We start from the raw sequence: 13433 nt of genomic DNA on the forward strand, positions 1-13433 counted from the left end.
TCTTCTGCTTGGGTGACTGCCTCTACGTGACCATGTGGCACTTGCTGCTTCAGTGATGGATAGTTGACAGGAGTGTTAGCTTTCACCCCTTCATCCTTAGCTTGCAGTGATTTAGTGTGCGTCTGCTCTTCATCCTTACACTTGATCTTCTCTTCATCCTCTTTTATATAGTAGATATGTAACTGCCCACAGAGGGAAAAATATACAGGCTTTTGTGTGACACTCAAAATGATTTTACCTACTTTATATTTAATATCCTGTGTAATCTTGTAATATTCCTGTCTAGATTTATGATTCAGTTTAGTGTCCATCTTCATTCTTTAGTAGGTAAGCAACAACCACACCCTAACGGCCATATAACAATTAAATAACTTTAACCTACTTTATATTTAAAAAACTGTGCAATTAATATTCATGTACAAATATATGATTCTGATCTGAACGTTTGTCCTGCTCATTATCTCCATACCTCATCTTCTTCTATATAGTAGGCTAAATATGTACTTGTATGCCACACCCTGCATAGGGAACATGTACGACATGGCTATTGTGACATTACAATGACTTTTACCTAGGCTACTTCATATTTAATATTATGTTTAATTCCTGTAATATTTCTGTGCAGGCATATGATTCTGATAGATCCAATGGAATTGATTGAACTATTTGGGCTAATTTAATGAGTCGTGCCAATGACAGCAGGGTAGCTTTCACGTGAAAGCGTTGCTTTGTGTTTTCGATGCATGAAGTCACAGAAATAGCTATTTTTCTTCTTTAATATAGGCTACTTCCTCTTGAGCATTTGGCAAAGTCAAAAAAAGGTGACAGGGAGGAGGACGGACGCCCTGCAGGAGCTGCAGCCGCGGACGTGCGCGCACCGCTGGAGGCAGTCGAGCTGCAGACCCGGGTCTGGTTTGGAGAAACTCTGGCTGATGTTAGCGGCAGAGCGAGAAGAGAGAAGTGGGTGGGTGGGTGGGCACGACATGTGAGCCAAGTGTGCACAGATAAGACAAACACCAAAAGGATGTCTGCGACATGGGCGGCTCGATGCTCTCAGAGACTTGACACAGGTGAATGAGAGCAGCTGCAGATCTTTGGGGGTTTCTGTTTTCCCTCCCCTCTCCACAGGGAGAGGACACCGACACGGCGCCGCAGCTCCCCGAGCCTGCTCCAGTCTGGCAGGAGAGGGACTCTTCGACGAGACGTTACCGCGCAGACTAACGTGACGACTTTACTGAGACACACGGGAGAGGACACAATGTCAAAGGAGACGAGAGGAAAAGGTAAGGGGACACTACATTCATAGTATCGTGCTAACAGGTAGACACCCGCGTCTCGGGCTGCTGCTGGACGTTGGCGCGCACAGCCGCGTGCTGCACGGATGGAGGCAATCTGTAGGAATGTGCGACGGTCCAAAACCGGAGCAGGTGTTAAACACCTCGGGTTTGTGGACTGTCCAGCCTGTCTGTCCTTTTATTCGTCTGTCTTTCAGTCTGCCCTGTCTGTCTCTGTGTCCGCGCCAGTGTTATAACCAAATGTGTGACCCGTCAGATTCTGTGACGCCGCAGGGTCAAATAGACAAAGAAGGAGGAAATGTTTGAGAGTTGAGCTTATAGTGACCCGTTTCTGCTATCACAGCTATTAGAATGCAACTCTGTGGCCCTCTAAATACCGTATGGGTGTGACGCTATTTTGATAACAGCTATTTAAATTAAGGATGCGAGAATATATGCTAGTAAAAATAAACTTATGCTGAAATTCAGGTTATGTTCAGGTCAGGAAAATGGAGACAGGGGACACAGGCAGCGCACACTGTAGCCTACTCTATCCTATTCAATCCTAGCATCAGACAGTACATTTCCAGGACAAGGTAAACCAGGTGAAACCAGGAGAAACCAGGAGGCTAATACTAGCAGGCAGTATTCGTTGATGGTTAACTTGGATATGAGGTAGTGGGCCAGTGTTGACAGGACAGCGTCAGCAGGCCTCTGAGGACCTGGCATTGGTGGCATAAAAGGTTTATTGTTGTCCATTTAAAAGATTTGTATGCTGCTCAAAAAATGGCCTGTTTGCATTATGGTATTGTAGATACACAAAATGCTTTATGAGGTTGTATTCTATTTCTTGTTAAAATCACCTCTTTCTATGAACGAGCATCATTTTATGGCGATTTTTAGCCTTTAAACAGTGAGAATAATATTGTATGCCTTACAGTAATAACTCACAGGTTCTAGTGTGAAAAAAGCTGAAAACCGTGCTGGTGGTAGCAGGGTGGCTTTTCTTCAGCTGAAGGTCCTTGGTTTATTTCCTTGTGTCATCTTGTATCTCTGCTCTGCTAAAGAGCCTTTGAGCAAGTCATTGAATCTCTTCCAGCTTCAGGCTTGCTGTTGTGTACGTTTGTGCTCTGACCTTTTCCATGAGGCGGAAAGGGCGGAAAGAGAATTTCCCTGCAGGGATCAATAAGATATCAGATCATTCTTACTCTCAGTAGAGACAAAACGTGTCACAATAAAGAGGGGGATTTTATTCAGTGTGGTTTGGGCTTTGAAATATTGCTGCCTCAGATTTAATGTAACAACCGTACTAGATACGAGGGTGCAGGGACATACAAAGTGCAAAGTCTCTAAAAATAGTAAGAATAAAATACTTCCATTTTTGAGGCTGATTCAAGGATGGTCTTTGAAAGGATGGAAAAACATTTCCCTCAACAGCTGCAACTGGATGTCTTCTCCAGTTAATCTTAAATTATATTGCATTGAGCCTCACCCTAAAATTCACTGGCTAATGGAGCTTGTGAAGCCTTGCATTATTTCAGCCCAGCTCTATAAAATCATGTGAACCCTTCAATGCTCCAGCAAGCCGGTGGCAGAATGACATGAAGCAGTGTGCAGTATATGTGGGTTTACTGGTAGTATATTCATATCTCACGCATACAGTGTATCTGTTTTTATTATATATTTCTTCCCAGCATAACTTGTGAAGTAGAGCAGTTCTCATAGAAACATTGTTCTTCAAAGTCCCGCCAACATTGACACGGCAGACTTTTTAATTTAACGACTTTCACTTATGTACCTAGATCTTATCTTTGTCATTTTCAATTATAAGAGGCCTGCAAGGGATTCTATACTTCTAAATTCTTATTTAAATATTTTGACTCACTTGAGAGCTAAATCTGCACTATTATCTAAGATAGGCACCGTAAAATTAAAAGCAAGGATAATATGCTTTATACATAGCATTTCATCATTAAAGTATGGCAACCAGCGTTTATGGACAATCTAATAGGCTTTATAGTTTGCAGTGCTGTTTCTCAGCTCCTGCGATGGATTCACTGCCTATTAAAACAGATAAAAAGCTTTAATTATTCCATATAAAGAAAAAGAATTTGAGCAGAGTATACGGAATTAGGAATGTGAGGAATTATGAGGAAAAGCTTCAGTCCTCAAAATAAAGCTATAATAACTTTCTCAATCCCCTAAATTTAGCACTACCACTAGGTCAATATTTTAATTTATACTGTGAAATTTCTCGATGGATTGGTATGAAGTACAAATATCCCATGGTTCCCAAATGATGTATCTTATCGACTTTGGTGATCCCCTGGCTATCCCTCTAGCGCCATCATGAGGTTAAAATTTGTGGTTTTGAATAAAATTTCTTGACATTGCGTGCACACATTCATGTTCTAAATAACTTTAAGGTTTCATCTAGCATCAGTATCTGGACAATTGGTTTATGACAAAATACCTGTCAAATGAATTCCTATCAGCCTCATATGTACTTTTGTTTATTGGTTTAGCATGTTAGCATGATAACACACTAAAATAAACCATTGTATGTGTGTTAGCATGCTGATAGTAGCAGTTAGCTCAAAGCACCACTGTTCCTACTGTAGTACAACCTCACAGAACTGCAAGCATGACTGTAGGCTCTTATTGAATACACTTTCAATTTTGCCAATTGGCTATCAGCCATTCTACAAAATGATTTTGTTTAATTTGACTTTTTATAGGGGAATACAAATACTCAGTCCCAGCTGGGCTCTGTTTCTCATTGTCATGTCTCATGTCAGACTTTTCATTGGCCACTGAGGAGCTGATGAGGACAATCAGACGGTGCATTTTTTAATGGGACCCACAATTTAACTGGCTGGTATGGGAATTCAAACCATAGACTCTTTAGTCACGTGGCTGTTTCTCTCTCCTTAAAGCTACTTCCACCCCGTTGCATAAGCTGCAGCGTGAAGCCAGATAGGTCTTCTGCTGCCAAATCTCTTAGAGAACTTTTGCTTTTCTAATAACCCTAAGTCATCTTCGTCATCCTCCCCTGCCAGAGTCTAACTGATCCCTACTGTTTGTCTTCCCTAAGACTTCATGAACCATTCCAGCGCTCGGTGTGAGGTAACACACCTCTGATCATTGTGGATATGTCATATTTGACCAAATTGGATCTGTCTGAAGGGGTGTTTTTTCATTTGCTGTCCAAATAAAATAAATGGATAGCCAACCTGCTGTGTTGTTGAGATTCAGCATCAAGCTAAAAATAGAGCTAAAGGATGCTGATGAACAGTCTCTCTCTTTTTCTTTTGGCTCCTTCTCGTTCTCTGTAAAGGTGAATGGTAAATGCTAACCATTTGGCAGTATTTTACTGTTGAATCAATTGTCATGTTGTTTCTTAATAAGGAATAAAGTGCTGGCACATTTTCTGCAAAAAATCATTTTATTTGACACTGTCAGTGATTGCCCAAATCTGTTTGGGTTATATACGGTATGATACTGCAACAGCTTGCTGTGTGTTGTCGTCCAGCCTGCTCAACAAGCAGCACTACAATCTACTCTGAATTCTACAAAGGCGTGTGCTAATGCATTCAGCCCGTGACCCCTGTTATATATGTGATCATACAAAACAGTGCTAATATAAATTGAATAGGTGTTTTTCATGGGGACGCACACTAGGCCTGTGTCGGGAAGCAGCTATTCACAATGCACACAGCAACTGGTCCGCTGCTGTTTGGGGTCGAAGACAAGGCGGTGGCAGGGGACTGTCTCACCTGGAGCCGGGCAACAGTCTACTTGTTGTTTGTCACGGCCAGAAGTCTTGACGTCACACTGGTGTCTCTGAATACATTGTGGAAGGCTGAAAACAGTGGCTTCCCTAACTAGGCTTTTTAAAGGCACACTCACTCAGCTCTTTCATTCTAGACTGTTGGCAAACACATTAAGTTTAAAGCAACACTAAGTTGTCTAGTGTTAAAGTCTACTAGTTTGGAGTAAATGTTTTAGGTAGGTATGGTTCTCACCATTTTGGTTTTGGCTAATTTACATTGATTGATTGGAAGCACCTGTCAGAGAGCATCGAGTTGAATAGTCAATCACAAGTCAAATTGTTGTAAAATTGTCGCCAGATTAAAGGGATACTTCACCGATTTAGCATTAAGCTTTGTATCAGTAGAAACACCCAGCCCACCAAGCACTAATGCTAATAGCTATGTGTTAGCTGAACTTTACGGAGCATATAATGTGTGTGCACTAAATGTTGCCTGTTTCGTATGTCATTTTTATATAATGTCGTTTTTATATATTTTAAATGTGTAACACTACTTGAGCCACGGTGAAACGTTGTTTCGTGTATATGGTTGAAATGACAGTAAAACACACTAAAGTTGAGTTGACTGTCTGTCTGTCTGTCTGTAAACGGTAGGCGTGGCTTGGGAGTGGACTCTAAAGCAGTGAAGCAAGTGCATTCTGGGATTTGGTGTCTTTCATCCACATGAGTCAAAAACACATTTTCTGGCTTTTCTCGGCCTAGAAGCCACCATTTCTAAAAAAAATGTCACATTTCTACTACATAAGTGACCCAATTTAAAGATATATTCATCTTTCCAACAGTGAAATATCCCTTCAATCAATAATAAAAATAATCATTAAATGCAGCCTTAGTTTATAGAACAATGCAGGATAGCTTAATAAAACGAATAGTATTAGCAGTAAAACTGCTGTTGCAGTTAACCATGGTTTTCTTTCGACGGGCACAAAGGTTAAGCCTACCAAAGTTGTTATGGTTTAATGGTGCACTCTGGACACTCCAAATTATTTTTTTCCTACCCTCTATACGACCCACAGAAGCAGTTTCTGTCCTCATATGTAAACCACAGAAGGTAACGGTTGCGGTTTTAAACACATTGTTCTTTTATTTACCCAAACTTTGTCTGCCTCAGGCTGGACATACGATTCAAGTCAATTCAATTTTATTTGTAGTGTCAAATCATAACAGGATTTATCTCAGGACACTTTACAGGTAGAGTAGGTTTCGACCAAGCAATTCCCCCTGACTGAACCTGACTCTTTAAGGGCGGCCATCTGCCGCTGCCGGTTGGGACACAGATATACAGATATAAAGAAATCTGATTCATTACAATTATAGCAGTTGGTATGATGAACAGTGGTAATTATAGTAATAATAAAGATAATAGAACTGTGACTAGTAATAATATTAGTAGTAATAATAGTACTATGTATGTCTTATTGGCTGTGGGGCAGCATGGCTCAGGCGGTAGAGCGGTCGTCTAGGAATCGGTTTGATCCCCGGCTCCTCCAGACAGATTGTCATAGTGTCCTCGAGCAAGACACTGAACCCCACCTGCTCCTGATGAAGAGGTTGGCACCTTGCATGTCAGCCTCTGCCATCAGTGTATGAATGGGTGAATGTTGGCATGTGTTGTAAAGTGCTTTGAGTGGTCGGTTGGTGTATAAAAGCAGTCCATATGTGGTCAGAGGGGAGAGTGTGCAGGCTTAGTAACAGTGAGTATGGCCTAGTTGTAGCGTAGCAGTCCATTAACAGTCCATGCAAGCTCTGATCTGCATAGCTGCAGTGCAGATAAATAGCATCCAGGAGGATAATGTCTGGAAGGTGAATCTGTGACCGATTCAACATTTTTGAGGAGAGATCAATCTCCTCGATGTCTCTCATTGGCTGTAAAGATTGATTTTAACTTTGTGCTGAAATGAGGTTTATTTAAGTTAGAGGGCAGGCTATAAATAGCTATTTCTAGCTGACAGGGGAACAGGCAGACTTATAATATTCACTGTGGCAGGACTTAAACAGACAGTCTTTTTCCTTCTCTGTTCTTCTATTCAGGTCTGTGGGATTTTCATATTTACTGGGATATGTTGCATGTTAAAAACAAGAAGCAGAGGCACTTCTCATTCCCTAACCTTTCTCCATGAAGAAAAAAATTATTGGATTTCCAGTTTGTGTGGTAGATATCACACTCTGTCCATTTGTCACTCAGTGGTGTGCATCATCAGAGAGGCAGGCTACACTTCCTCCCTGCGTGACGGCAGCCGTTGCCATCACATATGATCCGACATAGCTCTTTTGGATGCCGTTAGTTGCTTAGAGTTCCGTGGATATGAAGTGCTGCTAATTACAAAATGAGGAGGTTGGCACTCGATTATGTAGCTTACAGACCATCTGGGTTGGAGAGGAGAGAGGGTAATGAGAGCTAAAGCTCCGGCATGAAGAAATTCCTTTAGGATAGTAGCAACTGAGGAACAGAGGAACAAAAGCAGAGTCCTCCTATACGAGGTCCTATTGGTATTGGTGTGTCTGTGGATGGCTACTTTACCTAGAGGCCAGTAAGCCTATCCTCACTGTCTTTTCACAAATAGGCTGATTTGTATTTGCTAATAATATGTTGGATTCATGTTAAGACATTTGGTGGACCCCCTACAGTAACTCTGGGGACCCCCTAGGCGTCCCGGACCCCCCTGTTGAATATCTCTGCTATAGAATAATGAAACTGTGATCTATTCCTCTGCAGTAGGTCAGATTTTCTTTTCTACTCACGTGTAAAACAAAACTTAAGGAACTAATTTTGTCAGATTTAATTAGAATTTGCTTTTAAACATTAATTAGACGCACAGACTCATGTAACATTACAACATAATACTAATATTATCACAATACTAACCAGTCCTCCAAACTAGTGTGAACAACTAGTTTCTCTCTCTCTCACCCCCCCCCCCCCATGGCATGACTTCATTTGTCTGTTAGTGCGTTTCCATCCACCTATGTTTATGTGCATTTTCAGTTTGTACATAAAAAACTGTAGTGGAAATGTCAGAAATTCCAAAGGATATTGCAAAACAGTTTTTATGTTTGGCTTTGATGGAAAAGTTAGTGTATCGATTAAATCAAAATGCGACAAAGTGCAATGAAAACAGACTTAGTGAATGAATCATGATGTACATGAAGCATGTGTCTTAAAGGAACACGGCGACTTATTGGGACTTTGTCTTAGTCACTGTATCCCCCAGAGTTAGATAAGTCCATACATACCCTTCTCATCTCCGTGCGTGTCCTAACTCTGGCTGACGCCCCCACCGCTAGCCTAGCTTAGCACAGATCCTGGAGGTAACTCCATCTAGCCTACTGCTCCCAATAAGTGATAAAATAACGCCAACATTTTCCTATTTACATGTTGTGATTTGTATAGTCACAGCGTGTACAAATTACAAGGTCACATGAGACACAGCCATCTTCTAACCGTATACATACTGGGAACTATATTCTTAGAAGGCCAAGCACTGCTACTTCTGCTACTTGGGCAGAGTGATTAGCACAATACCTGAAAAGCACCGTTGTTACTCTCTGCTCCTCACCACTGGGCTTCTCAGGCGCAGAAGTAGCAGAAGTAGCAGTTGGAGCCGGTTACCTCCAGGATCTGTGCTAAGCTAGGCTAGCGGTGGGTGCGTCAGACAGAGTTACAACACGCATGGAGATGAGAAGGGTATGTATGGACTTATCTAACTCTGGGGGATACGGTAAATTTAGGCCCAGACACACCGACCAGACAGCCGGCCATCGGCAGTAAAGCCAGTGTGACTGATCAGTCTTCCCGAGGTCCAAAAATGCCTCGGAACACACCGAAGAGACAACAGAGAGGAGAAACAGCAGGCGGCGCTAATCTGGATTGTCGCCCAAAAAAGAAAACCGGCAGCTGATTGGACGAACGCGTCACGTGGGTCTGGTTTCTCCAGAAATTCAAAGACAGACTGTCATGGCGGCTTGTTCAGAATACAATCTCATATTGTACTAAAATAGTTCACCGAAACGTGTTTCTGAAAACATTTTAAGAGAGAAATAGGCCGTGCAGTTGCTGAATCTGTCTTCATTTCAGATCAACAAAGGTCAGTTTAAAAGATTTTCATCAGATTTTGAGAGACTCTAGTCACGCTCATCCCGCTCCCCGTTTCCTGGTTAGCTCTCCACCAATCAGATGGGTCATTGAGTCTGACTGCCGGCAGTGCCCGCCCCGCCGATTATACATGTCAAATCAGCCAAAATGAAGGCTGACGGCCCCTCGGACGGACGACGGCACGGAACACACCGAACAGACTCGAGTCACCGACCTCACCAGACTGTCAGACGGCCGATTATCGGCTCTGTGTGTCTGAACCTTTAGACAAAATCCCAATAAGTCGGCGTGTTCCTTTAAACGTCTACTGAAGCTTCCTCTGAACAGACAAAAAACATCAGATTTGTGTGGAGCGATGGGGATTCTTCAAAGTTGCAGTTACAGTTACAGTCCCTTTTTTTTCACACACTTCTGTGCATCAGTACAATTTTTAGGTAGTTATACTTTAATATTTCCACTCCAGAGGAATTATAATTCATTCAGTTTCAAGAATTACCACACTTTCAATAAAATGTATGCCACTTTGAGATACAAGTACAATTATGAAGAAAGTGCTCATGCATATATCCTGTGAGATGTGTTGAAATGACGCTGTTCTCTGAAAGCAACCTGCGATGAATTAAATTGCAATTAGAGCCAGCTGCATGGTATGGCATGATCAGACTGTCCCCTCTAGAAACCTTATGTTAAAGAAAGACCCTTGAATAACCTCTTAAAACCCACATTTATATATACTTGGTCTTGTTTATGTGTTTGTCTAATTACTGTTTTATCATTGTTTGTACTTTTATATATTTCATAATATTTAACAATTCAGGAAAACACTTGAGTTGAACTTAGTAAAAAAGTGGAGTTTAGATACATTTATAACTCATTTGGAGGCAGTTGTGCAGGCTAAGGGCCGACGTTATCTTCTTAGTATGCTCTTTGTCAGAGTAGTGGAGGCAAATATATGTAATAGAGAAGATGGAAAGATGGATGAGTTCAATTATAAATCTTTCAGCAGCTGCAGTCGAGCTATTTCTTACTCGTCTCCCAGAGTTACCAACCTGAATCCATAACAGCTGCCTTCGAATAAAACAAAAAGTCCCTTCATATCACAGCACTACAGGTTAACGTATTGAATTTACGGTAAATCATATGTATGGAGTGTCTAAATTATACTGCAAATCAATGGAAAATACCATATAGATTCATAAATGATAGGGTTTTAACCAGGAGAATAACCTGAGTCTGAGAAAGATTTTCTCCTGTTGTGAATATCACATAACATATGAGTCATGCATGCAGGATAAAAGATGTTAACATTTACTTAGAAAAAAGATAACTTGATTTAGCTTTTCCATCCATAAATACACACACACACACATCTGGAGCAAATCATCGCCACAGGTATAGCTGGAAATTGATTGGGTAAATGTCAAATACTAGAAGCTTCTTTTTATCACCTTCACCCATGAACATAAAATATATGGTAGAACACGGAAAGTAATAGATATAATATAGATTCCTCTAACAGCAGCTGTGCAGTATCTGCTTCCCTCACTCTCTTTGAGAGAGTAGTTTTACTCGGTAAGGCACAAGTACTTTAAGCTGTGTCTGTGTCTTTGTAGCTAAACGAACAACTCAGCACAGTTTCGTCAAAGGTGCCTTTAAACAACTCGAAAGGCTCCACACTCCCATGTCAAATGTTATGTATTTATAACGAGAAAGAACGAGACCGTTGGTTTAACAAGCCTACTGTTTGGAGGTGTTTACTGACCATCAACAGCTATTACATTAGCCCTGGTGACTCTCTGTAATAATAATACTAATAATAATACATTTTATTTGGAAGCGCCTTTCAAAACACCCAAGGTCACCTTACATTAGATAAAAACAAATATAAAAAAACAAGACAGGCAATGACAAAGACGAAAGACGACGGAACAAGAGACAAATGTGACACTAGTTCAAACAATCGCTCCTGTCCTTGCTGTGAAGCTGCAGGGTTTACACACCCTCCAACTCTGAACTTAACCTGGCGAGAATGTAGGCTTCAGCCTTTAAATGAATAAAAAAGCAATACATACTTAAGACTGAACCATCCATTCTGTTTTAACATTAAAAGTGAAGCATTTGACCCAGTAGTGTCCTGTGTAAAACGTGATGTGTAGCACTGCAGCTGTGTGTGTGTGTGTGTGTGTGTGTAGTAAAGCTAGAGATTCATTCCTGCTTGCGAAGGACAGATAGAGAGGGTATAACCCGTGATTGCAATAGAGCTGCTCCAGTAATGGATGCTGTCAGCCCACCGTTTCCACCGGCTGCAGGCCTCTGTGTAAACACCGCTGGAAGTGGATAATGGAAAGAAAGAGATGAAAGAAGGATGAGATGAATCACAAGCAACCTTGTGTTGTCTTCCTCTGAAGTAAAGCTTTTTAGATACTTACACACAGATTTTCTTTGAACAGAGCCCAGTGAAGTACCCGGCTTCATCCCTCTCTCTTTCTTTCTCCTTGTTAGTTTCCATAAGTTGCACATTTAGATTCAAAAGACAAGCTGTTTTGGTTTTGCATGCTTTAATTAAGCAGACAAAAGCAGTTTGATCAGAGTGACTGATGAATCACCCATTGCTGTTTTTGGTAGGGGATTCTGTTGAACACTGTGAAACAGAATTTAAGCATGTCTAATTAGTGAGAAGGACTGGAACATCATTATATCTAATTTATAAATTGCTGATTGGTATTCTCCTTGATACTTTGCCAACAAAATTGTTACTCTTCTAGGGTTAAAAAAGGCATCAAAATCAGTTTGAGCTATTTTCCAGTACCCTTTCTTCTCACTATTGACACAATGTTGCCATTCCTTATTCCTGGCTTCAAACTGCTGTCTGCTCAGATTTGCACTCTTGCTGGTTTTGTGATCATAATCTATAGTTCTTCCAAGCGTTCACTGTGTATCTGTGGGGATATAGTTTACAGTGATGCCCTGCAGGGAGCTACAGCAATCATTTCCATTACCCAGCGGGGAAGGCATTGCTGATAGGCGCTCTGGCGTGAGGTTTCAGCCACACAAGCAATTGGTTAGATTTCTTAAACCTAATTTGACATTCAACATGCATGTAGAGCTCCAGAAGTAAACAGAGTGCACAAACATCCATAGTATGGGTGTCTGTTCCAGCAGTGGATGAATTAGAAAAAAAACAGTACTTTAAGATCACTTAGAAGGCCTCATAAGGTGACTGTATCCACTCAACAAATAAAGTCCCATGATGGAGAGAACTGTTTGCCAGTTGTTTAGAGAAACAGCTGGTGTGGGATGGCTGAGTTGGGAAGGTTTTATTTCTCAATGTGATGTGCACCCCATCAGCTCCGCTTCCCCTACTCAGCGTGTGCTTTCTGCGCACACAAGAGCTCTCAACACTGGCGGACAGGAACGCCTCTGCCCTTCCATATGCCTCCTCAAGATGACTCTCGGAAATCCTCGGACATCCTAGTAGAAAGCACAGCGGAGAGCAACTCGTCCAAAATGTTATACTGAACACCAGGCAGAAATTTGCAACCAGGCCTACAAGTTTGTGTTTTGCTTTTTGCAAAATCAAGGAACCAATCTTTTAAAAAAAATCTGATTTTAATCTTTAAGAATGACATTTTTAAGTGAAGTAAAGGAAGAACCAGAGACCACAAAGGTTTGTGTGCTATTCCTCCATCGTATTGTGTACTTCATGCTGAGTGTGTATTAATCTCTCCACTGTCTGACACAAAGCATGGAACATAAATGAGCAGTTCAGCAAGTACCACAAGCGGGAAGGCTGTCTGTCTAGTTTGATAGCACTCTAAACACAAGTGATGCACATGCAACATAAGAGAATAATGTGCGGTTCTCACCAGTGGTAGTTACCTATATGTTTGTTCTGGTCAAGAGTTTGCTGAGGATTTCAAATGTATTTATAGCTACTGTTGCCAATTTGGTTAAAAGAGAAGTGTATTCCAGGAAAATAGCGACAAGCTTGATGTTTTGTACAGTAATTACTTATTTCACTGTGAGAGCAGAAGTATCGTATCATTTAGCCAAATGTTCTTGTGTGTATAAGGTAGTTTGGGTGACAAAACAGAACTCGGGAATGTTATATAAGGGATGGCTGTGGGGCTGTTCAGTGCTGCTGCTGGACTGTATGTTGATGCACAATAAATACTCACACAAGGACTGAGCTCATCCTCGCCTGAGCCCCCTTACTCATCCTCCAGTAGGCTAT

General features: G+C 41.3%; 1 protein-coding gene across 2 annotated transcripts in view; it reads left to right on the forward strand.

Annotated features, from left to right (window-relative positions):
- Window positions 1-803: 803 nt before the first annotated feature.
- pitpnm3 (PITPNM family member 3) overlaps window positions 804-13433 on the forward strand; it is a 109667-nt gene continuing 97037 nt past the window's right edge. For both annotated transcript variants that reach the window (XM_031297354.2, XM_031297355.2), the window contains exon 1: window positions 804-1283. In XM_031297354.2, coding sequence (XP_031153214.1) covers window positions 1259-1283 — 25 coding nt within the window. In that variant the 5' untranslated portion in view covers window positions 804-1258. The remainder of the gene's footprint in view (window positions 1284-13433) is intronic.

Source organism: Sander lucioperca, chromosome 5 (assembly GCF_008315115.2).
Source record: "Sander lucioperca isolate FBNREF2018 chromosome 5, SLUC_FBN_1.2, whole genome shotgun sequence".
NCBI lineage: Eukaryota > Metazoa > Chordata > Actinopteri > Perciformes > Percidae > Sander > Sander lucioperca.